This window comes from Narcine bancroftii, chromosome 2, assembly GCF_036971445.1.
Source record: "Narcine bancroftii isolate sNarBan1 chromosome 2, sNarBan1.hap1, whole genome shotgun sequence".
Classification (NCBI taxonomy): domain Eukaryota; kingdom Metazoa; phylum Chordata; class Chondrichthyes; order Torpediniformes; family Narcinidae; genus Narcine; species Narcine bancroftii.
Window position 1 is genome coordinate 208,001,406 of NC_091470.1, and position 23,452 is coordinate 208,024,857.

Genomic DNA, 23,452 nt, shown 5'->3' on the forward strand with positions numbered 1-23,452 from the left:
ATTGGTTGGTAGGGGTTGGGTGTTGGGTTTTTCCTCCTTTGCCTTTTGTCAGTGAGGTGGGCTCTGCGGTCTTCTTCAAAGGAGGCTGCTGCCCGCCAAACTGTGAGGCGCCAAGATGCACGGTTTGAGGCGTTATCAGCCCACTGGCGGTGGTCAATGTGGCAGGCACCAAGAGATTTCTTTAGGCAGTCCTTGTACCTTTTCTTTGGTGCACCTCTGTCACGGTGGCCAGTGGAGAGCTCGCCATATAATACGATCTTGGGAAGGCGATGGTCCTCCATTCTGGAGACATGACCCATCCAGCGCAGCTGGATCTTCAGCAGCGTGGACTCGATGCTGTCGACCTCTGCCATCTCGAGTACCTCGACGTTAGGGGTGTGAGCGCTCCAATGGATGTTGAGGATGGAGCGGAGACAACGCTGGTGGAAGCGTTCTAGGAGCCGTAGGTGGTGCCGGTAGAGGACCCATGATTTGGAGCCGAACAGGAGTGTGGGTATGACAACGGCTCTGTATACGCTTATCTTTGTGAGGTTTTTCAGTTGGTTGTTTTTCCAGACTCTTTTGTGTAGTCTTCCAAAGGCGCTATTTGCCTTGGCGAGTCTGTTGTCTATCTCATTGTCGATCCTTGCATCTGATGAAATGGTGCAGCCGAGATAGGTAAACTGGTTGACCGTTTTGAGTTTTGTGTGCCCGATGGAGATGTGGGGGGGCTGGTAGTCATGGTGGGGAGCTGGCTGATGGAGGACCTCAGTTTTCTTCAGGCTGACTTCCAGGCCAAACATTTTGGCAGTTTCCGCAAAGCAGGACGTCAAGCGCTGAAGAGCTGGCTCTGAATGGGCAACTAAAGCGGCATCATCTGCAAAGAGTAGTTCACGGACAAGTTTCTCTTGTGTCTTGGTGTGAGCTTGCAGGCGCCTCAGATTGAAGAGACTGCCATCCGTGCGGTACCGGATGTAAACAGCGTCTTCATTGTTGGGGTCTTTCATGGCTTGGTTCAGCATCATGCTGAAGAAGATTGAAAAGAGGGTTGGTGCGAGAACACAGCCTTGCTTCACGCCATTGTTAATGGAGAAGGGTTCAGAGAGCTCATTGCTGTATCTGACCCGACCTTGTTGGTTTTCGTGCAGTTGGATAATCATGTTGAGGAACTTTGGGGGACATCCGATGCGCTCTAGTATTTGCCAAAGCCCTTTCCTGCTCACGGTGTCGAAGGCTTTGGTGAGGTCAACAAAGGTGATGTAGAGTCCTTTGTTTTGTTCTCTGCACTTTTCTTGGAGCTGTCTGAGGGCAAAGACCATGTCAGTGGTTCCTCTGTTTGCGCGAAAGCCGCACTGTGATTCTGGGAGAATATTCTCGGCGACACTAGGTATTATTCTATTTAGTAGAATCGTAGCGAAGATTTTGCCTGCAATGGAGAGCAACGTGATTCCCCTGTAGTTTGAGCAGTCTGATTTCTCGCCTTTGTTTTTGTACAGGGTGATGATGGTGGCATCACGAAGATCCTGAGGCAGTTTACCTTGGTCCCAACAAAGCTTGAAAAACTCATGCAGTTTGGCATGCAGAGTTTTGCCGCCAGCCTTCCAGACTTCTGGGGGGATTCCATCCATACCTGCTGCTTTGCCACTTTTCAGTTGTTCGATTGCCTTATATGTCTCATCCAGGGTGGGAACCTCATCCAGCTCTAGCCTTAGGGGCTGTTGAGGGAGCTGGAGCAGGGCGGAATCTTGGACTGAGCGGTTGGTACTGAAAAGAGATTGGAAGTGTTCTGACCATCGGTTGAGGATGGAGATCTTGTCGCTGAGGAGGACTTTGCCGTCTGAGCTGCGCAGCGGGCTTTGGACTTGGGGTGAGGGGCCGTACACAGCCTTTAGAGCCTCGTAGAAACCCCTGAAGTCGCCAATGTCCGCGCTGAGCTGTGTTCGTTTGGCGAGGCTAGTCCACCACTCATTTTGGATCTCCCGGAGTTTGCGCTGAAGATGGCTGCATGCGCGACGGAAGGCTTGTTTTTTCTCTGGACAGGACGGCTTTGTAAGGTGAGCCTGGTGGGCAGCTCGCTTCTTTGCCAGCAGCTCCTGGATTTCCTGGCTGTTTTCGTCAAACCAGTCCTTGTTTTTCCTGGAGGAGAAGCCCAGTACCTCTTCAGTGGATTGCAGTATGGTAGTCTTCAACTGATCCCAGAGGGTTTCAGGGGACGGGTCCGGGAGGCGGGTTGCAACGTCGAGCTTTGCTTTGAGGTTTGCCTGGAAGTTTCCTCTCGCTTCGTCTGACTGCAGTTTTCCAACATTGAACCTCTTTCTGGGGGCTTTATTGTTCCTGGGCTTTGGCTTGAAGTGAAGGTTGAGCTTGCAGCGAACCAGCCGGTGGTCAGTGTGGCATTCCGCGCTAGGCATGACCCTGATGTGGAGCACATCTTGTTTGTCACTTTCTCGCACCAGGATGTAGCCCAGGAGGTGCCAGTGTTTGGATCGGGGATGCATCCAGGTGGTCTTAAGGCTGTCCCTCTGCTGAAAAAGGGTGTTTGTAATGACAAGCCGCTGTTCTGCGCAGAGCTCCAACAGGAGGCGCCCATTGTCGTTGCACTTGCCGACGCCATGCTTGCCCAGGATTCCTGGCCAGGTTTCTGAGTCTTTGCCGACACGAGCGTTGAAGTCGCCCAGGATGACAACCTTGTCGGCTGTAGGGGTACGTTGGATGAGGTTGCGCAGGTCGGTGTAGAACTTGTTCTTTTCTGCTGGTTCCGCCTGGAGGGTTGGAGCATAGACACTGATGAGGGTGATGTGACGCTTGTTTTGAAGTGGGAGTCGCATGGACATGATTCGGTCCGAGAGGCCTGTCGGAAGGTTTTCGAGTTTGGAGGCAATGAAGCTCTTGACCATGAAGCCTACACCAGATAGGCGTCGTTCATCCGAAGGCTTGCCAGACCAGTAGAGTGTGTAGCCCGCGCTGCGTTCTTGGAGGCTGCCTACATCTGCCAGGCGGACTTCACTGAGAGCGGCTATGTCGATGTCAAGTCTGAGGAGTTCATGTGCAATGAGGGCAGACCGACGTTCAGGTCGGTGGCTGTCAGTCTTGTCTAGCATGGTTCTGATGTTCCAGCATGCTAGCTTGAGTTTGTGAGCATCTTTTGAGGGGGAGGACGTGGAGGGGGAGGACGTGGAGGGGGAGGACGTGGAGGGGGAGGACGTGGAGGGGGAGGACGTGGAGGGGGAGGACGTGGAGGGGGAGGACGTTGAGGGGGAGGACGTGGACCTGTCCTCGGGCCTGCGCAAAGGAGCTTTTAGGTGGAGTGCAGTGCGCGCAGTACTGGCCCCACCCTTTACACCCATGGTTCGTGTGCCGTGGCCAAGCAAGCTGGGACGTGGCAGCGAGGTCCTTGGGTCGTAGGTTTTATATCAGAGTGGCCTTCTCCTATGCAGGTTTCTTACCCGGGCTGGAGGGGCCTGCCTCCACTTAATCCCCCCTCTAATACTAAGGGCAGGTGTGTGTAATGTATATTTAAGATTAGAAAAGTTCTTTGGATCACAGTCCAATCTCACTGGTTGCAGGCAATTCTTGTACTGTGCACAGAAGTGAGCATTAACAGAGTTCACCAGTCTTTGGTATTAACAGGCAAATGCTTACCACTCAGGACGGTTCTTGCTGGTTTTCAGAGAGATTTCATTTCCAGAACATCCGCAACTGATTCCTTCTCAATCAGTCTTGCTGACGAAACTTGCCCTCTTCAGGGTTCTTTCTTTCAGGTCACCTTTCAGACTGCCTGTCTTCTGCTTTGACTAGACAGCCTTCCAAAGTTTGCCAGGTTGTCCCTCTAGAACTGATTTGTGATTCCTTCTCTCTCACTCCCCTCTCTGAGAGCAAAGCTGTTCTGACTGCCTGCAAAAATCACATGCTCTCCAAGCCAAACTCTATGTTGATACTTTGTCGATCCTCTGCAAAAATTCTGTGTTTTAAAATGTGTGTGTGTGTGTGTGTGTGTGTGTGTGTGTGTGTGTGTGTGTGTGTGTGCAAGCGACACTAGCAATTCCTCCCAAGCCACCTCTAAATACTCTGTCACACTTGATAACGAAGGAATTTAACCAGCATTGGACACGGCTTTTGATCTGGTTGTGAATGAGGTCCAAAAGCTCGATGTACTCTTTTTATCTCAATATCTCCTTGAAATTCTTTGATTCCAAGACTTTGTGGGATCCAACGTTGCAAAAATTGTTTAATATCATCTCCTGCATCTCCTCACAACATCCTGTGAGAGTGATGTTGGTAAATTCTGAAGGATGTTATTTGATAAATATACAATGTGTGAAGTAGCTGGGTGCTCTTTTATATAAGTCCAACATTTCTTTATATTATTTCTTCTGTGACAGTATATAGAGATGTTTGGGAGATAAATTGGGAAAGATTTGTTCGAGCAGGTCACACACAAACAATTTAAAACAAATTTTGAAGAGTGCTCAGAGACTTCAATGCTGGACTGCTATTTTGTCAACAGCAACAAAGTAGTAATTTACAGTGGGAGTTTGTCTGTAAAACAGTTTGCTGTCTGGAAGAGCATGCAATCTTTGCAGGCAGATGCAGAACATAGGAACATAGGAAGTAGGAACAGGAGTAGGCCAAAAATGGCCCATCGAGCCTGCTCCGCCATTCATTATGATCATGGCTGATCTCATTTATGAGATGCAGGGTGGAATTCATTTGTACAGCTGCAAATAAAAAATGCGCTAGATGCAAACTCAAAATATACCATTAATTTTTTTTTGGCTGAGCTCTGAGGCTTTGATTGTGTCTTGATATTGTTTGTCAGTCATGCCTTGACGTGCTGCAAATGACATCAAGGCAACGTGGGCGGGACTAGGCTCCAGTCCCAAGGAGCCAGCGTTCGCTGGTAGACGGCTATCCATCAGCTGGCACTTTCAAGTGACAGAAAGGCATCCTCTCCGCGGCCACCTGAACGTTCCAGCTGCACTCCCCCAGCCACAACTGCTGGTGTGTTATCTTCGGTGGAACACCTGAAAGTGCCTAAAGTCTCTGTCTCTCCCCTCTCTCTCACTGAGCAAAAGTGATGAAAAGAATGTAAGGATAAGGAAAATGAATGTGTGGCTGAGGGGCTGGTGTACAAGGCAAGGATTTGGCTTCTTGGATCATTGGGATCTCTTTTGGGGAAGGCATGATCTTTACAAGTTGGATGGGTTGCACCTAAATCCAAAAGGCATCTAACTCCACCTACCTGCCTTCTCGCCATATACCCTAATTCCTCTACCATGTAAAAATTTATCTAACCGAATTTTAAATATGTTTAATGAAGCAGCCTCAATCACTTCCCTGGTTAGAGAATTCCAAACATACACTTCTCTCTGGGAAAAACTATTTTTCCTCATCTCTGTCCTAAATTTACTCCCCCGAATCTTGAGACTGTGTCCTCTGGTTTTAGTTTCCCCGGCCAGCTCAAAAAAACCTTCCTAAATCTATCCTATCCATACCCTTCATAATCCTATATGTTTCTATAAGATCTCTCATTCTTCTGAACTCGAGCGAATACAATCCTAAGACAATTTAATCTCATCATAAGTCAACCCCTTCATCCCAGGGATCAACCTAGGAAGCCTCCTCTGGACCGTCTCCGAAGCCGGTATATCCTTCCTCAAATATGGAGACCAGAACTGGACACAGTACTCCAGGTGCGGTCTTACCAGTACCTTGTACAGTTGCAACATTACCTCCCTACTCCTGAATTCAATTCCTCTAGCGATGAAGGCCAACATTCCATTTGCTTTCTTAATAACCTGCTACACCTGCAACCTTACTTTTTGCGATTCATGCACAAGCACTTCCAAGTCCCTCTGCACAACAGCATGCTGTAGTTTTTCACCATTTAAATAATATTCAGCTCTTTTATTTTTCTTGCCAAAGTGGATAACCTCACACTTACTAACATTGTACTCCATCTGCCAGACCTTTGCCCATTCATCCAGCTTAACTATATCCCTCTGCAGACTCTCCACATCCTCATTACAATTTGCTCTTCCACTCAATTTGGTGTCATCCACAAACTTGGCTACACCATATTTTGTCCCCTTCTCCAAGTCATCAATGTAAATGATGAACAGTTGTGGGCCTGCGGCACCCCACTTACCACTCTCTGCCAACCTGAAAAACTCCCATTTATCCCGACTCTCTGCCTCCTGTTAGACGACCAATTTTCAATCCAGGCCAATATACTTCCCCGGACTCCACTTTGGTGTAACTTACTGATAAGTCTCTTGTGCGGCACCTTATCAAACGCTTTCTGGAAATCCAAATATACAACATTAACATGTTCCCCTCTATCCAATGCACCCATTATATCCTCAAAGAATCCTAACAAGTTTGTCAAACAAGATCTTCCCTTTCTAAAACCATGCTGCGTCTGCCTGATTGAACCCTTACGTTCCAAAAGTTTCACTATTTCATCTTTAGTGACTGCTTCAAGCATTTTTCCAACTACAGACGTCAAGCTAATTGGCCGATTATTTCCAGTTTTCTGCCTACATCCCTTCTTAAAAAGTGGTGTGACATTTGCTGTCTTCCAGTCTGCCGGGGCCCTGCCCAGAATCCAAGGAATTTTGGTATATGACCACCAATGCATCAACTATAACTTCTGCCTTTTCCTTCAGAACCCTTGGATGCATATCATCAGGACCAGGTGATTTGTCTGACTTTAGTCCCATTAGTTTCTCCATCACTACTTCCTTTGTAACAACTATTTTATCAAGGCCCTCCCCAACATTCGCATCCTTAACTCTGCACTAGGGCATGCTGGACGTGTCTTCTACCATGAAGACTGACACAAAATATTTGTTCAATGCCTCAGCCATTTCCTCATTTTTTACTACCAGTTTTCCTTTCTCATCCTCCAAGGGTCCAATGTTAACTCTGGCCACCCTCTTCCATTTTATATATTTGTAAATTTTTTGCTTTCTGTTTTTATATTTTGTGCCAATTGACTTTCATAATCCTTTTTCCCATTTCTTATTACCCGCTTTGTAACCCCTTGTTGTCTCTTAAAGTTATCCCAATCTTCCAGTTTCCCACTGCTCTTTGCTGTTTTGTACACCTGCGTCTTCAATTTTATACTCTCCTTTATTTCCTTTGTTAACCACGGTTGATTTTTCCCTCCCTTGCTGTCCTTTTTCCTGACTGGAATATATTTTTGTTGAGCATTACAAAATATTTCTTTGAAAATCTTCCACAACTGGAAGATTTTCTCAACTGTTTCATCAATTAGCCTGTGCTCCCAGTCCACTCTGCCCAATTCCTCCCTCATCCTATGGTAGTCACCCCTGTTTAAGCATAATATATTAGTTTTAGATCTAACTATTTCCCCTTCCATCTGAATGAGTAATTCAATCATACTATGATCGCTATTTCCCAGATGGTCTCTGACTATTACATCATTTACTCTACCTATCTCATTGCACAACACTAGATCCAGGAGAGCATTTTCTCTTGTTGGTTCCTTAACATGCTGCTCAAGAAAGCTATCGTGGATACATTCGATGAAGTCCTCTTCCAGACTCCCACAACCAACTTGATTTTCCCAAAGTCCCCCATGACTACTGCCATATCATTATTACATGCCTCACTGATCTCTCTATTTATTTCCTGTGCCACTAAACTATTGTTATTTGGTGGGCGATAGATAACACCCACCAATAATTTTTTCCCTTTGTTATTCTTTATCTCTACCCAAATGGACTCAACATTCCCATTTAGGGTCACCTTGTAGCCATGTTTCCGTGATGGCTACCAAATCATAGGTATGGGTACCGACTTGCGCCTCAAGTTCACTAACCTTATTTCTAATACTGCGGACATTCTTTGTGCTCTTTGTCCTTTTAATATCTAGTGACTTCTGTAACCTTTTCTTTTGATTTTTCTGCCCACTATTTTTCTTTGTAATTTTCTTAACACTACCATTGACCCGAAAACTCACTGCACCATCTGATTTTTTACTTTCTCCTCCCAACATTACTTTTCCTATTTTACTTTTCCTGGCCATTACTTTATCTTCCCTACCCTTTTCCCTATCACTCTGGTTCCCATAGCCCTGCCAAATTAGTTTAACCTTGCCCCACTGCTGTACCAAACATACTTGCCAAAATGTTGACACCTTTTGGATTTAGGTGCAACCCATCCAACTTGTAAAGATCATGCCTTCCCCAAAAGAGATCCCAATGATCCAAGAAGCCAAATCCTTGCCTTGTACACCAGCCCCTCAGCCACACGTTCATTTTCCTTATCCTTACATTCTTTTCATCACTTTTGCTCAGTGAGAGAGAGGGGAGAGACAGAGACTTTAGGCACTTTCAGGTGTTCCACCGAAGATAACACGCCAGCAGTTGTGGCTGGGGGAGTGCAGCTGGAACGTTCAGGTGGCCGCGGAGAGGATGCCTTTCTGTCACTTGAAAGTGCCAGCTGATGGATAGCCGTCTACCAGCGAACGCTGGCTCCTTGGGACTGGAGCCTAGTCCCGCCCACGTTGCCTTGATGTCATTTGCAGCACGTCAAGGCATGACTGACAAACAATATCAAGACACAATCAAAGCCTCAGAGCTCAGCCAAAAAAAAAATTAATGGTATATTTTGAGTTTGCATCTAGCGCATTTTTTATTTGCAGCTGTACAAATGAATTCCACCCTGCATCCCTCAGGTTCCCGATAAATTCTCATTTGAATAATTGGACTGTTGATTGTACTGCTAATTTAGTGTGTGTAAACACAGTGCAATAAAAAAAGAACAACCCTGACAGTAAAATAAACATTTCCTAATGTATGTTGCACACTTATCAACCCATTGCATAAGATGTACATTACGGCATCGCTGCTGCAGTAAGTTTGGACTGTGGATATCACAAACGGATTCAGGAGATATAAATTCTTATTCTTATTAATCAGTTGAACGGAGACCTAGAGAGAGAAAAAAAATGACCAGAGAAACATTTCATCCAAAGTAGTCTTGTGAGAGTGATGTTGGTAAATTCTGAAGCATGTTATTTGATAAAAATACAATGTGTGCAGTAGCTGGGTGCTCTTTTATATTTTACCCAGCGATGTGATATGTGTACTTGCAGTGCTTTGAAAAGAAGTACAGAAGCCGCAGATATGAATTATTAATGAAAATATCTGCATAACCGGTTGCTTACTGCAACGTCACCCTTGCTTTGGTTTTAAAGCAGGGAAAATCTGGGGATTAATTCACCACTGGAATTAGCTTTGTCAACTAGTATCTTCCTATTTCGCGATGGTTCCTGAATGATTTATGTTTGGAACACCCACTAAGAGAGAATGATAAAATAAAATTTAAATTATTCTGAAGTATGGAAATGCAAGAGAGTCTTAATACAAACTACCGTTTTAAAAAACCAATACTGTACTTTACCCTTTGGGCGCAGAATGTATTATTGTGGCCAGATTTTTGTTTTAAATACAGTGCACTTCCATTCAGCACCTCCATTAAATTAAAATTAAAGATTTAAAGTAATATTGCATCTGCAGTCTTTCTTGTTTGATTTACAGTGTGCTGTGCACAAAAAAAACCTAAGGAAACCTTGATTATCTTTGATCTTTTAACAGTTCCATTGATATTGTTAACCTGCAGGCCAGAATTGATGGCAATGTCCCCTGGCAGCCCCTGCTGTTTTCAGCTGCAACAGGGGATACTCTGAGCAGGATATTACACCTACTGGAGGATCGTTAGGTAAGTAGACCTCCTGGCCGGGTACTCCAGTTTCAGGTGGCAACCAGACAGCTGCAAAGGAGGACAGTGTGTGGCTTTACAGTTGGGTATTGTGGCCACCTGAAAGTGGCTTCCGTTTCCAGAGGGACAAGCTGGCAAACTTTGGAAGACTGCCAAAGAAGATTGTCAAAGGAGAGGACTGGCTGTCTGGAATAGGAGAAACAGAAACAGAACTCTGTGGTGACTTGAAAGAAAGAGATTATCATCTGGTCAACCCTGAAAGGGGGTGTTTCGTCAGCAAGATACTGGAGTGGCTGTTCTGGAACAAGAAAACTCTCTCTGAAAATCAACAAGAACCCTCCTGAGTGGTAACCATTTACCTGTTAAGCACCAAAGCCTGTGAACTTTATTAATGCTAACTTCTGAGCATAGTACAAGAATTGCCTGCAACCAGTGAGATTGGACTGTGAACCAAAGAACTTTTCTAAGCCTATATACGCATTACATACACATGCGCATAGAATTAGAGGGGGGTGTTAAGTAGGTTAAGTAAGTCAGTAGAGATTAGTTAAAGTTTGATTCTGTTTTCATGTTCAAAGATAATTAAAAGCAACTTTTGTTTAAGTAAACCTTTGTCGTGGTGCTTATCGCTGCTGGGTTTTGGGGTCCTTTTCTACTAAAATTTTCAAAAGCATCCAGTTTTTGGTCATATGATCTTGAAAATAAGTAAAATTAGTTTGCATATTCCTCATCTGATCTTTAATTGAATCACGTGACATGGCCCCCGTGGGTACCAGTTTTAATGAGCCACAAGCTGCCTGTTTAGCCAATGCATCTGCCAATAACTTTTAGTTATGTGGTAGAGGCAGCACATTTAATAATACCCAGATTTTTTTTTTTGCCAATAGGAGGGCTTTTAAAAGATTCTGGACATGAGGCATATTGTTTTTTAATTTAAAAAAAAAATTTTTCCTAAGACAAACATAGTATCACATCTGAAAAAAAACAATTCTTTTTAATTAATTTACACTTTCTTTTAATATAATTCACTTCTCAGATACAAACATTATGTCACCTTGGTCTGGGCTGAGGGGAGAGGTACATCAGACAGCCCCTTTCTTGCCATGGTTAGGAGGTTGTTGGCCACCACACAATCGTGAGGGGGCTCCATACATTCCTTTGGTGGTCTGTTAAGAAAATCTGTGGGGAGCAGTGAAACTTCATATCATCCAAAACAAGCGGGAGTAAGATATTTTATTTGTTCTGTATTCATAAGAGCTCCAATGTAGTGTGTTGTGTAGAGTGTCACAGGCTGGTACAGGGTAATGTTGGATGCTGCAGATACCGCGGTTTATCTCAGAATCATTCCGTCTTTTTTCACCATTTTAGGCTGGGGAGTGAGTCCTCTATCCCTTGGCAAATGCAATGCCAGAACTTACTTCCTTTCTCCTTTGTCCTCATGAGTGTAATATTCTTTTTTTAACTCATTTTCCTACATCTTTAATTTCTGCTCCACTCCAAAATGTTGCCACTGCCCTTCTCATCATTCTGTTAGACCAGAATAAATTGGTCTTGATCATATTCTGGAGTCCCGCAGGGACACAGCTCACTAGAATTGAATTAAAGGCAGGCAAAATACGCCCATTGTTAAATGATTGATCTCCCGCATATGTACAGTAGGTCTGAATGAACCTATCCAGTCAAATGTTTGCCTCTTCTTTGGCAGGGGTTTACAATTTAGGATCTTTTTCATGTTAATAGGTTGGTTCAGACATTCTCCCAAGAGCAATATCATAAAATCTATACAGGCCTTTCCCTGCTGGCCCTGGTGAACTGCCATTGCCTTATAAGTGTCGCAAGTCTGATGATTCATTGCAGTCCTCCTCTTAATTGTTTCCGTTGCGATCAATAGGGAGATGGTCAAGTTCCAGAAATCTCTGTCATTAGCCTTATAATATTCTTTGGTGGAGTGTAGCGAGTCTACAAATTCGGGAGGGGTCTTCAGTTTTACTTGGTGCTTTATCGTGAATCATACATAATTACTGCAGCTTCCATACTGAATGCACTTCTTTCGTCTGGGTTGGTTATGTACTCCTGCTTGGGGTTTGGAACTGTTGTCATTGGCAAGAGTCTTTATTTTCTTTCCCATAGGGCTACCTTAACACACTCAAAAATATCCATGCGAGGGGGTTCTTCTAACGGGGACACTGGTCATGGCTCAAACAAACCATGTATATCTTCCAATGGTGAGTCTAATTGTGGATATATTGGGACATAAGGAAGGGGTCATCCCACCAACCCATCCAAATCATCCTCCTCGCTAAATAGACCATAATAGATGTGGTTCGCCGGTTCTTTTTACTTTAGATCTCTCATCCTTTAACACCATGGGAGCTGTATATTTCCTTTTTTTCTGACTGTTTGTAACGTTTCTCTCAACTCCTCCCATCTTTTCTCTGTTTCCATTCTCCACTCATGAATCTTTCTTTTCCAATTTTTCCCTGCATCCTTTTCCCAAATCAGCATCTCTGCTTTTTAATTGTCACTACATTCCAGGTTCCTCCAATTGGCTACACCTCATCTTCTAGGCACTTGGAGAACTTATGACTCATATTCGACACTCCTCAATTTTATCCAGATTTAAATAACACCCATTTAAATAATTGAACGGCTCTTCCTCCATCACCTTTGTCCATTGTTTCCCATCTCCTTATTTATAAATCAGTAACTTATGAACAACCAAAATAATTAATTACTCGCCCTTTCTCCATGTCTGTTCAAGGATTTCAGCAGGGAATTTAGATCGACCTCAGATGAGGGACCACAATATTTCCAGGAGTTTCTGAGGAGGTCAGACACAAGGGGCTGACTAGAGTTCAATTTTCTCTCTTCTGATCCCGGAGACACTGAAGCTGCGACTTAATTGTTCATCGTCCATCCCAGTGAAGTCCTGCTGACTATACGCCAATGTTAAAGTCTGCTGCTTAAACAGACACAAAGTAAAAATTAATTACAAAAGGGTTTTTAATCAATTTACATCTAAATGGGAGTGGCAGAACAGATCACACAGTGTCCGTACAGAGCACCCATTTAACTCGCAGTTGAAATTTCACATCTTTTATACCATTTTTGTCACACACCATACCCATACATGGAGTTGTTTTTCACATTTTAAGAGAGGGATGTAGGTACAATTGCAGCATGCGGATTCTGGCCACATCTCATTCCTTATCTATATGGCTTCAGGCAACTTGCATTTTAGGTATTTCATTTCCCTTCATCCCTTGATGTTTTGCAATGTCAGCAATCTCTACTGCAACATACTTTTTAAAACTCTTTCACTTCCATACCAGGAATTAATGCAACCACTCAGAATGCTCTCCACGGTACACCTGCAGTAATTTGCAAGAGTCTTTGGTGACAAACTAAATTTCCTCAGACTCCTGACAAAATATAGCTGCTGGTGAGCCTTTTTCATCATTGCCTCGACATGATGGCCCCAGAATAGGTCTTCAGAGATGATGGCATCCAGGAATTTGAAGTTCCTTACCCTCTCCACTGCTGATCCCTCGATGAGGACTTGTTTGTGTTCTCTTGGTTCCCCCTTCCTGAAGTTCACAATCAGTTCCTTAGTTTTGCTGATATTGAGGGCAAGGTTGTTTTTGAAACACAATTCCACCAGCTGATCTATCTCACTCCTATTCATTTCCTCATTATCATCTATAATTTGACTAACAAATGTGGTGCCATTGGCATTTGGATTGTGCCCAGCCACACAATCGTGGGTGTAGAGCGAGTAGAACAGTGGGTTAAGCATGCATTAGTCAGTGAGGAGATGTTGTTACTGATCTGCACTGTGGTCTTCTGATGAGGAAGTCAAAGATCCAGTTGCAGAGTGAGGTGCAGAGCCCTAGGTTTTAGTGCTTGCTGACCAGTACAGAAGGGATGAAAAAGTTGAAAACTGAGCTTTAGTTGATGAAAAGCAGGCTGATTTAGCAATTGGTGTAACCAATTAGAGTGGAGCTCTGTCTATTCACCCACATCCGTGTCCCTCAGCCCTTTATCAATACGTTTTGCTTCAGTGACAATCAAAAGGACATGGTATTAATGAAAACATGGAATCAATGAAAACATTGAACACAAACAAGTCCTCATCGAGGGGTCAGCAGTGGAGAGGGTAAGGAACTTCAAATTCCTGGATGCCAACATCTCTGAAGACCTATTCTGGGGCCATCATGTTGAGGCAATGATGAAAAAGGATCACCAGCAGCTATATTTTGTCAGGAGTCTGAGGAAATTTAGTTGTCATCAAAGACTCTTGGGAGAAAGGGTCAGCCTTGATCTAGCTGAATGGCAGAATTTCTGTGAAGAAAGAAGCATAGGAGTTTCAAACAAGATGAGATGTGGAGCAGAAACACAGGAGGGAACCATGGTCCTATCTGTCCAATGGGCATTGTTTGTATCACTGAAAATTCAACCAATATTTTAAAAAATTGTTTCAAAAAGATTTAATGCAGACTTTTGTGTTTCCTGAAAAAGATTTGTCATTGCTTTAGAATTATGAACTTCAGGTCATAGAGGATATGAACCACCAGGGTTCAAAATGGGTTTAAATTAAATGTTAACCATATTTTTTTATAAATTTAGACATACAGCACAGTAACAGGCCCTTTCAGTCCCCAAGCCCCTGCCAGAAATTACACCCAATTGTCCTACAACGTCTGAAAGGTTTTGAAGGGTGGGAGGACACCAGAGCACTCAGAGGAAACCCATACAGATACGGGGAGATCATACAAATACCTTACTGACTATGCGAGATTCAAACCCGTGTCGCTGGCACTCTAACAGCATGACACTAACCGCTAGGTTGTCCATAGAACTACAGAATATAATAACAGAGAAACTGGCCTTTGTCCCATCTAGTCTGTGCCAAATCATTATTCTGCCTGGTCTCAATGATTTGTAGCCTAGCCCTCCACACCCCTCCCATCCCATCCCAAATTACCCCCTTTAAACTTCCCCTTTCACCCTTAGTCCATGTCCTTGCGTTCTTGTCTCACCTAACCTCAGTAGAAAAATGCCTGCTGGTATATACTCTATCTATACTCATAACTTTGTACACCTCTATTAAATCTCCCCTCATTCTTCTACACTCCAGGGAAATAAAGTCCAAACATGTTTAACCTTTCCATGTAACTCAGTTCTTGAAGTCTGGGCAACATCCAAGTAAATCAATTTTATTGATACCTTTTCTGTAATTAGGTGACTAAAACTGCTCACAATACTCTAGATTTGGCCTCACCAATGACTTGTACAACTTCACCATAACATCCTCACTCCTATTCAGCAACATGAAACAGCATGTTAATGATTAGATTTCATAATTGGGAAGGGAACTGGATGTTGTCATTTTTTAAAATACATACAAGTATGGAAACAGGCCATTTCGGCCCATGCTGCCCAATTTTCTCCCAATTACCCTACACCCCTGTTACATTTCGAATGGTGGGAGGAAACTGGATCACCAAGAATAAATCCATGCAGACATGGAGAGAATGTGCAAACTCCTGACAAACAGCGTGGAATTCAAAACCTGGTCCTGACTGTTGGCATTGCACTAACCGCTACTCTATCCATGCTGCCTGGCCAGATGGTTTGACCAAAGCAACAGAGACCTCTTTCTTTTAAAATATTTTTAATGAGTTTAACATATAAATCCTATATGCAAGGTCTTCTAATAAAACAAATAACAGGACATTTCATATGCATATCACAAATTAAATATAAATGTAAGTCAAAAACCTATCCATATTTGTTTATTTAACAATTTTTCTTTAAGCAACAGAAACTTCTTGCTCCAATTAAGCAGAGCCCAGTGGAGACCACACCTCTACCATTGGTTGGAGATTTCATAATGTTAGGCTGTACTTGGAATTACAGTAGTGTCAGGAACATTCAAATTCATTCCTTGGCTGGAAATTTTGTAAACCAAATTGTACAGATTAGGTTCTGTTGCTTATGAGAGTAATAAACAGGTGCAGTATCCTCATGGAGTTTGTGAAGTGTATGCAATGTAGGTTTTTCTGTGAACTGGAGAGTAACCAAGGTTTTCTACAAAATAAACTGTTGGCAGAGATGAGAAGAAATTCCTTAACCAGAGGGTGGTGAATCTTACCCCTTAGAAACATAGGAAATGTACACACCACAATATATGTGCTTCTGCCTACAAAGTAGTGCCAGACATAGCCTGGCATAGAAACGACTAGGCTTACTCATAGCCCTCTATTTTTTCTCAGCTCCATGTACCAATCCAAAAGTATCTTAAAAGACCCTATTGTATCATCCCCACAAACATTGCTAGAAGCACATTCCACAGACCCACCACTCTCTGTGTAATCAAACAAGACATCTCTGTACCTACTCCCCAGCACCTTAAACCTGTATCCTTTTGAGACAACCTTTTCAGCCTCCAACTATCCACAAGATCAATGTCTCTCATCATCTTATTCCTTCATAAAGGAATAAGTAAAGAACAGGAAGGCGTCAGAATAAAGTCTGAAGAATGGCGGGGAGGAGTCCGTTAACAAAAGGCCTTAATTGGATATGATAAGAGGAAAGGTAATAATTGGTTTTGGTTCTGTGGAAGGAGACAGAGCTGGGGGAAAATGATTGGGGGAAGAAAAATGGGGGGGGGGTAACGAAAACTGGAGAAGTCGTCGTTAATACCATCTCGTTGAAGAATACTCAGACAGAAGATGAGGTGTTGTTCCTCCAATTTGTGGCTTGTCTCAATCTGGCAGTGCATGAGTCCATTGACAGGCATGTCAGCAAGGGCATGGGACTGGGAGTTGAAATGGGTGACCACCAAGCTGAGGTGCTCAACAAAGTTCAGTCTCTCCAATGTCAAGCGGGAGCTTTTCAGATGACCCCTGCAGATTCACAAGTAAAAGGTTGCATCACTTGGACCGACTGTTTGTGCCCGAATGGTGGTAAGGGAGGAGGTATGGGCACAAGTGGAGCATCTCCTGCAGTCGCAGGCTAGTTGCCAAGGGTACAGTTGGTGAGGAGGAAGGAGTGATCCTTGCAGAAGGCAGATAGGGGAATACAGTTTGTGTCTAGCCATGGGATCATGTAGTAGGTGGCACAAATGGTGGAGGAGGATGCAAGTGGACACAGGTGGAAGGGTAAAAGAAAAAAACTGCTGAGGTGATTGAGGGAAAGCGTAACTCTGATAGGAGTGGAAATGCTGTCTGATTGGAAAGGGTCCAGACAGAATACAAGGTGTTGTTCCTCCAATTTGCAGGTGGCCTCAGTTTCGCACTTTCCCTCAACCCCAGCTTTTTATTCGGATGTCTGCCTGTTTTTGCTTATACCTGATGAAGGGTCCAGGCTGGAAATGTTGGTAATAAAAACATACAGAAATGCTAGAAGAAATCAGCCAGTCTTGCAGTGTCCATTGGAGGTAAAGATTATTATTGTCGTTTCGGGACAGAGCCATTCAAGAAATAAGTTCCCCTTTATTTCCCATGGATGCTGTGTGACCTGCTGAGTTTCTCCAGCAGGTTTGTGTGTAGCACTCAATTTCAGTATCTGCAGACTTCCTCGTTTAACTCCATTGGTTCCACTCACCAGTCACTCCCTCCCTGTCAGTCAGCCGAGCGAATTGAGAAAAGCACGTGAATGGATTTGGAGCTGATTGGTTTTCCAAACCATGCCAACATCCACATTGCTGAGAAAACAACTTCAGAAGAGACTGAGATTAAAAACAGACAATGAACTAAATTTAATTTCTGGACAATAAAACTCTCTGTAGAAGAACACAAAAACTGCAGATGCTGGAATTGAGTGAACAATGGGAAGTCGCGGGGAGTTAATGGGTCAGGTCGCATTCAAGGTCAACAATTCAGGTTGGTACCCTTTACAAAACTCTCATTACCTTTCTGATTCAATAAATGTCTTGACTCAATTAATGCCTATAAACTCACAGCTTTTTGATTGAGGTGGGAATACAGCCAATAGCTGACCACAGAGACCAAATGACCTCCTCTACCATGTCACCTTTCTCTGAATAATAATGTGGGTACACTTGTTTTACAGGGTGATAAAGCAGAAGAGTTGGGAATGGGAATGAAAGGCAACATTAGCACCAGTCACGTTAGCAAAGAGGAGGTACTTGCGTATTTTATTCCTGCGAAGAGATTACAAGTCACAAGGCAGTGAGATTCACACACCCCGAATAAGAGTTTTTAGGAATCTTGGCAGAGAGAGCTGAGGGAAAGAAGCACATCTTCTGAGATGCTTTGATAAACTAAAACTGAAAGCAAATAGTTTATTTTGCACATCGCTGAAGGAGTGAGCAAATATTTGCTTGTTAAATGTGATTGATCGCTGTTGATGCTTGAAAAACTATTTTCTGTCCCAGACTAAATTTTGTGCTTCAGAATTAGCTGGTCATTACCTGGAGGTAAACACCGTGTTCTTTCCACTGATGATTTGGTGCTTCGAGAGCACATCCTAACTGAAGCTTGGTCATTCAGTTGCTGTGTGTGAAGGGGTTCATTCTCCCTTCTGAAATGAATGCCCACCAGCAAGCCCACACCGGGAAGCAGCCGTTCACCTGCTCAGAGTGCAACAAGGGCTTCACTCAGTCCTCTCACCTGAAGACTCACCGACGGATTCACATGAAGGAGAGGCCCTTCACCTACCCTGAGTGCAGCAAGGGGTTCAGTCGATCGTCAGACTTGCTGACCCACCAGCTTGTTCACACCAGCGAAAGACTCTTCACCTGCCCTGAGTGCAGCAAGGGGTTCAGTCGATCATCAGACTTGTTGGCCCACCAGTTTGTTCACACTGGTGAGAAGCCCTTCCCCTGCCCCGAGTGTGGCAAGGGCTTCACCCAATCCTCTTACCTGAAGATCCACCGGCGGATCCACACCGGGGAGAAGCCCTTCACTTGTCCTGAGTGCGGCAAGTGCTTCACTCATTCCTCTAACCTGAAGATCCATCGGCGGATGCACACCGGGGAGAGGCCCTTCATCTGCCCTGAGTGTGGCAAGGGCTTCACCCAGTCTTCAAAACTGAAGTCCCATCGGCGGATCCACACTGGGGAGAAGCCCTTCACCTGTCCTGAGTGTGACAAGGGATTCACACTGTCTTCTGGCCTGAAGACCCACCAGTGGATCCACACTAGGGAGAAGCCCTTCACCTGCCCTGAATGTGGCAAGGGGTTTAGTCGATCATCGGAGTTGCTGACACACCGGCATGTGCACACTGGTGAGTGTCCTTTCACTTGCCCCGAGTGTGGCAAGGGCTTCACCCACTTATGTAGCTTGAAGACCCACCGGCGGATCCACACTGGGGAGAGGCCCTTCAACTGCCCTGAGTGTGGTGAGGGGTTCACTCAATCATGGGACATGCTGACCCACCGGCAGGTTCACACTGGCGAGTGGCCCTTCACCTGCCCAGAGTGCGGCAAGGGCTTCACCCAGTCCTCTAACCTTAAGTCCCACCTACGGATCCACACTGGGGAGAGGCCCTTCACTTGCCCTGATTGTGGCAGGGGCTTCACCCAGTTTTCTCACCTGAAGTCCCATCGACGGATCCACACCGGGGAGAAGCCCTTCACCTGTCCTGAGTGCGGCAAAGGCTTCACCCACTCATCCAGCCTGAAGACCCACCAGCGGATCCACACTGGGGAGAGGCCCTACAGCTGCCCTGAGTGCGGTAAAGGCTTCATCCATTCCTCTAGCTTGAAAACTCACTGGCGGATCCACATTGGTTGTGGTCCTTCACCTGACCCGAGTGCTACAAGAGTTTCACCCACTCCTCTAGCCTGAAGACTCACTGACAGATCCACACCAGGGAGAGGCCTTACACCGGCTGCAAGGGGTTCAATCTATCAGCAGACTTGCTGACACTGGTGAGAGGGCCTTCACCTGTCCCAAGTATGGCAAGGACTTCACCCACTCTTCTCACTTGAAGTCCCACTGTCAGATCAACACCAATGAAAAGCCCTTCATCTGCCCCACATGTGGTTGGGGTTTTGGAAAGTCATGCTACCTGATAACCCACTGGCGAGAGGCCCTTCACCTGCCCCAAATGCAGCTGGGGGTTCAATTAACAGTTGAATTTGCAGACCAACTTGTGTGTTCACACTGGCGAGAGGCCCTTCACCTGCCCCAAATGCAGCTGGGGGTTCAATTAACAGTTGAATTTGCAGACCAACTTGTGTGTTCACACTGGCGAGAGGCCCTTCACCTGCCCCAAATGCAGCTGGGGGTTCAATTAACAGTTGAATTTGTAGACCAACTTGTGTGTTCACACTGGCGAGAGGCCCTTCACCTTTGCAGTGTGATTCTCAAGCCGACCTCGGAACATTGTTCACATTCAGTAATTCTTCATTTTCATTACTATCCAGAGATGGATCAAGTTATTCGTGAAGTTCATTGGAATAGAAATTTGAACTATCAGGATCAACAAACTTGAATCATTGAAGATTTATGCTTACAATAGAGATGTGGAAAGAATATAGAGATGTTATGATTGAGTTGTATGCAGCCTGTTTGCGGATCACCTTGGAAGATGGCCATAAGCAATTTTTGAATATGATGGTTGAAGCTCACAAAGTTTTGGCTGATTCCGACTTGGACTCAAATGTGATATGATCTAATACTCTGTGTCTGAAGTTGTTTTCATCTTGAAAGGGTGTTTTTTTGTTTGGGGAAGTCTGACTGCTCTTTTTTGCTGTTAATGGAAGGGTTAATTAACTTAATAATTATATGGTTTTTTATTTTAATTTTGTGTATTTAGTTTATTTTGGTTTTCTTTGATGTTAAGGATTTAAATAGATTCTATTAATCTAACTTTATTAATATTGACAGTATTTGCCTATTTTGATTATTCTTTTATTAATACCATAAGTGATATACTGCAAGTAGTTTATTATTTGATGCGGGTAAAGTAGATTTGTGTGGTTAGTTTATTATATGACTGTGGGAAAATGTGATCAGCATTGAAATAAGGTATATGTGTTTAATCTATTTTAGATTTGGAAAATTTTATAATAATCAAATATAAGTTTTAATGTTACTGAGCTTTGGAAAATTAAATGTGGATTTTTATAATTTAAGCAGCCTTTTTTTAATTCCTAATATTTTGACGTAATTTTGAAAGTTTCAGGTTTAAAAGTTTTGATGATGTTACAGCATCTACGTATGCTTTTTTTTTCATGGGAACTGGACATGTTTCTATTGTGCATGTGCATATATAGTTTATCTTTACAGCTAACTTTGTAGTTTTCACTTTGGTTAAAGTTCCTTTCTCTTGAACTCTTTCTTTCTTTGGGGGAAAAATATTAATTATTTTTTTTAATATTTACACTAGGAGTGTGATGATTAAAATTTATTTTTTTGAGCTTGTTGCAAATGTCTTGCAACCTTTAGTGTTGGGAAGCTTTGGTGAGAGTGTGTTTTTTTTTATATGCAAGATTTTTGTTTAATGGTTTACATTTTTTGTGTTGCAACATGGTTTCAAGGTGACAGCTCTTGGAATGATGACAAAGTTGGATCATTGTTATAACATTAATTAAGACTCATGATTAACTCAATTAAACTTATATTGTTGTCCAATTAAATGTTGTAGGGTATTTCCTTATGTTAAGCATTTAAAGGCTGATATTATTTTTCTTAAAGAAACCCAAATCAGGAATTCTGATGAAGTAGGCTCTTTCCTAAATGGAGAGGACAAAGTTTTCATTCTTCTTCTGATGCTAAAATCAGGGGAATTTCCATTTTAATTAATCAAAACATTCCATTTGTACTTCATCACACTTTATCAAATAAGAAATGCCTTTATATTATTCTTGCAGGTAAATTACATAATAAAATGGTTGTTTTTGCTAATGTATACGGCCCTAACATAGATGAGCCAGAATATTTTCAATTTTATTTTCAGCCCTACCTGATTTAAGTCAATACTCATTGATTATTTTTTTTTGGGGGGGAGGGTATAGACAACACTTACCTTATCCTAATTAAATATATCCTAATTAAATATACCCTAATTAAATATATCCAAATTAAAAATCTTCCAAAAGCATGAGCTACAATATTCCAAATTTCGATCTCTTTAGTCCATTAAAAATCAAACTCTGTGGCTGTTACTTTATGTAGCTTTAATTCGTTCATAAAATGGATAAACAATTTGCATAAATTCGCATTAAGACTTTAATAATGGTGAATAGCAAAGCATTTACTGTATGATAGAGATATAAAATGTATATAAAGCTCTAACTTTAAAGAGATACACAAAAGAATTCAAAGAAAAATTTCTCGTGTGCACACTCTTTCACATCTTGAATAATGAGCAAGTCATTAGTCTAGGCGGTTATTATGACATATTACATCATAGTCACTATTATAATGCTACAAACCTCTTAAAGTCTCTTAAAGAAATTGGCACAAAATTAACTAAGGGTTAAAAAACACAAGCTTTTAACCTTTACAGGGGAGTGGCCTTTAATTAATAGTTTATTATTCTAAATCTGCTGTTCCAAGTACATTTGCAGCTGTAATTCACCCTTTTTTAAAATAAATTTTTGTATTTCAGATGTTTAGAGTTTTTACAACCTAATAGCAGATAATATTCTTTTTTTTTCCAAATGTGAATCATAACTATATTTGGATTAATTATTTTTTAATAGATAATTTATTTCACTGACCAAATCATGTGAATATCAAGGAATGATGATATCTGACCATGCTCCTGATATATTTCAACTTTCCTGGCATTCGTGTTACCAAGAAACAATGGCATTTTAATTCTACCTTCCTCTCAGATAAAGATTCTTTGAATTTTAAGGAAGAGCAACTTCACTTTCTCTTCACTAAAAATCATCTCCAATGAGTTCTAACCTGATTGTTTGGGAGACTATGAAAGCTTATCTGAGAGGGCAAATTGTTTCTTATACAGCTCATATGAAGGAGAAGACTAATAAGGAAAGATTAGATTGAATCAATCAGATTAAACAAATTGATTTACAGTATGCACAAGTTAACAATCCTGATTTATATAAAAGTATATGAACTTAAAACTAAATTTGATCTTCTTTCTATTTATTCCCATTGAACAGCAACTTTTGAGAATTAAGAGTCAGTTCTGTATTCATGGTAAAAAAATCAGGTAAGCTTTTGGCTAGTCAATTGAAATTAATAAAATTCAAATGGAAGATGGTATGCATACTAAAATAAATGATACATTTTGAGAATTCTATTCCAGATTGTATACTTCTGAATCTAATAATGATAGTACTTCAATGTCAGATTTTCTGGACCTCCTTAATTTACCTATACTTTCTCAACTAAGTTCTGTGCTTAATGACTCATTTAAAGGAGAGAATCTTCCATCATCTTTTAATGAAGCTTGTATTTCTCTTATTTGGTAAAAAGGGAAAGATCCATTTGAGTGTACTTCTTATAGACCTATTTCTTTACTTAATGTAAAGAAAATATTGGCCCAAAGATTGGAGAATATTTTACCATTAATCACTTCTGAAGATCAAACCAGTTTTATTAAAAATTATCATTATTTTAATATACACCATTTATTGAACATTTATATCTTCCTCCCACCACAGCCCCTGAATATGTTCTCTTTTTGGATGCAGAGAAGGCTTTTGATTGGGTGGAATGGAGTTATCTATTTGCCAGAGTTTCAGTAAAATGGGATTATACACATAAATGTTCAC

The 23,452-nt window shown here is 42.6% G+C and overlaps 1 protein-coding gene across 13 annotated transcripts in view; it reads left to right on the forward strand.

Annotated features, from left to right (window-relative positions):
- The window catches only part of LOC138755027 (zinc finger protein 229-like), a 71,912-nt gene extending 51,081 nt beyond the window's left edge, over nt 1-20,831 (forward strand). For 5 of the 13 annotated variants that reach the window (XM_069920181.1, XM_069920179.1, XM_069920190.1 and 2 more), the window contains 3 exons: nt 11,860-11,954; nt 16,228-16,326; nt 17,012-20,831. In XM_069920181.1, coding sequence (XP_069776282.1) covers nt 18,282-19,544 — 1,263 coding nt within the window. In that variant the 5' untranslated portion in view covers nt 11,860-11,954; nt 16,228-16,326; nt 17,012-18,281 and the 3' untranslated portion in view covers nt 19,545-20,831. The remainder of the gene's footprint in view (nt 1-11,859; nt 11,955-16,227; nt 16,327-17,011) is intronic. The other 8 variants (XM_069920180.1, XM_069920186.1, XM_069920185.1 and 5 more) reach the window with 8 other exon arrangements.
- The last annotated feature ends 2,621 nt before the right edge of the window (nt 20,832-23,452 follow it).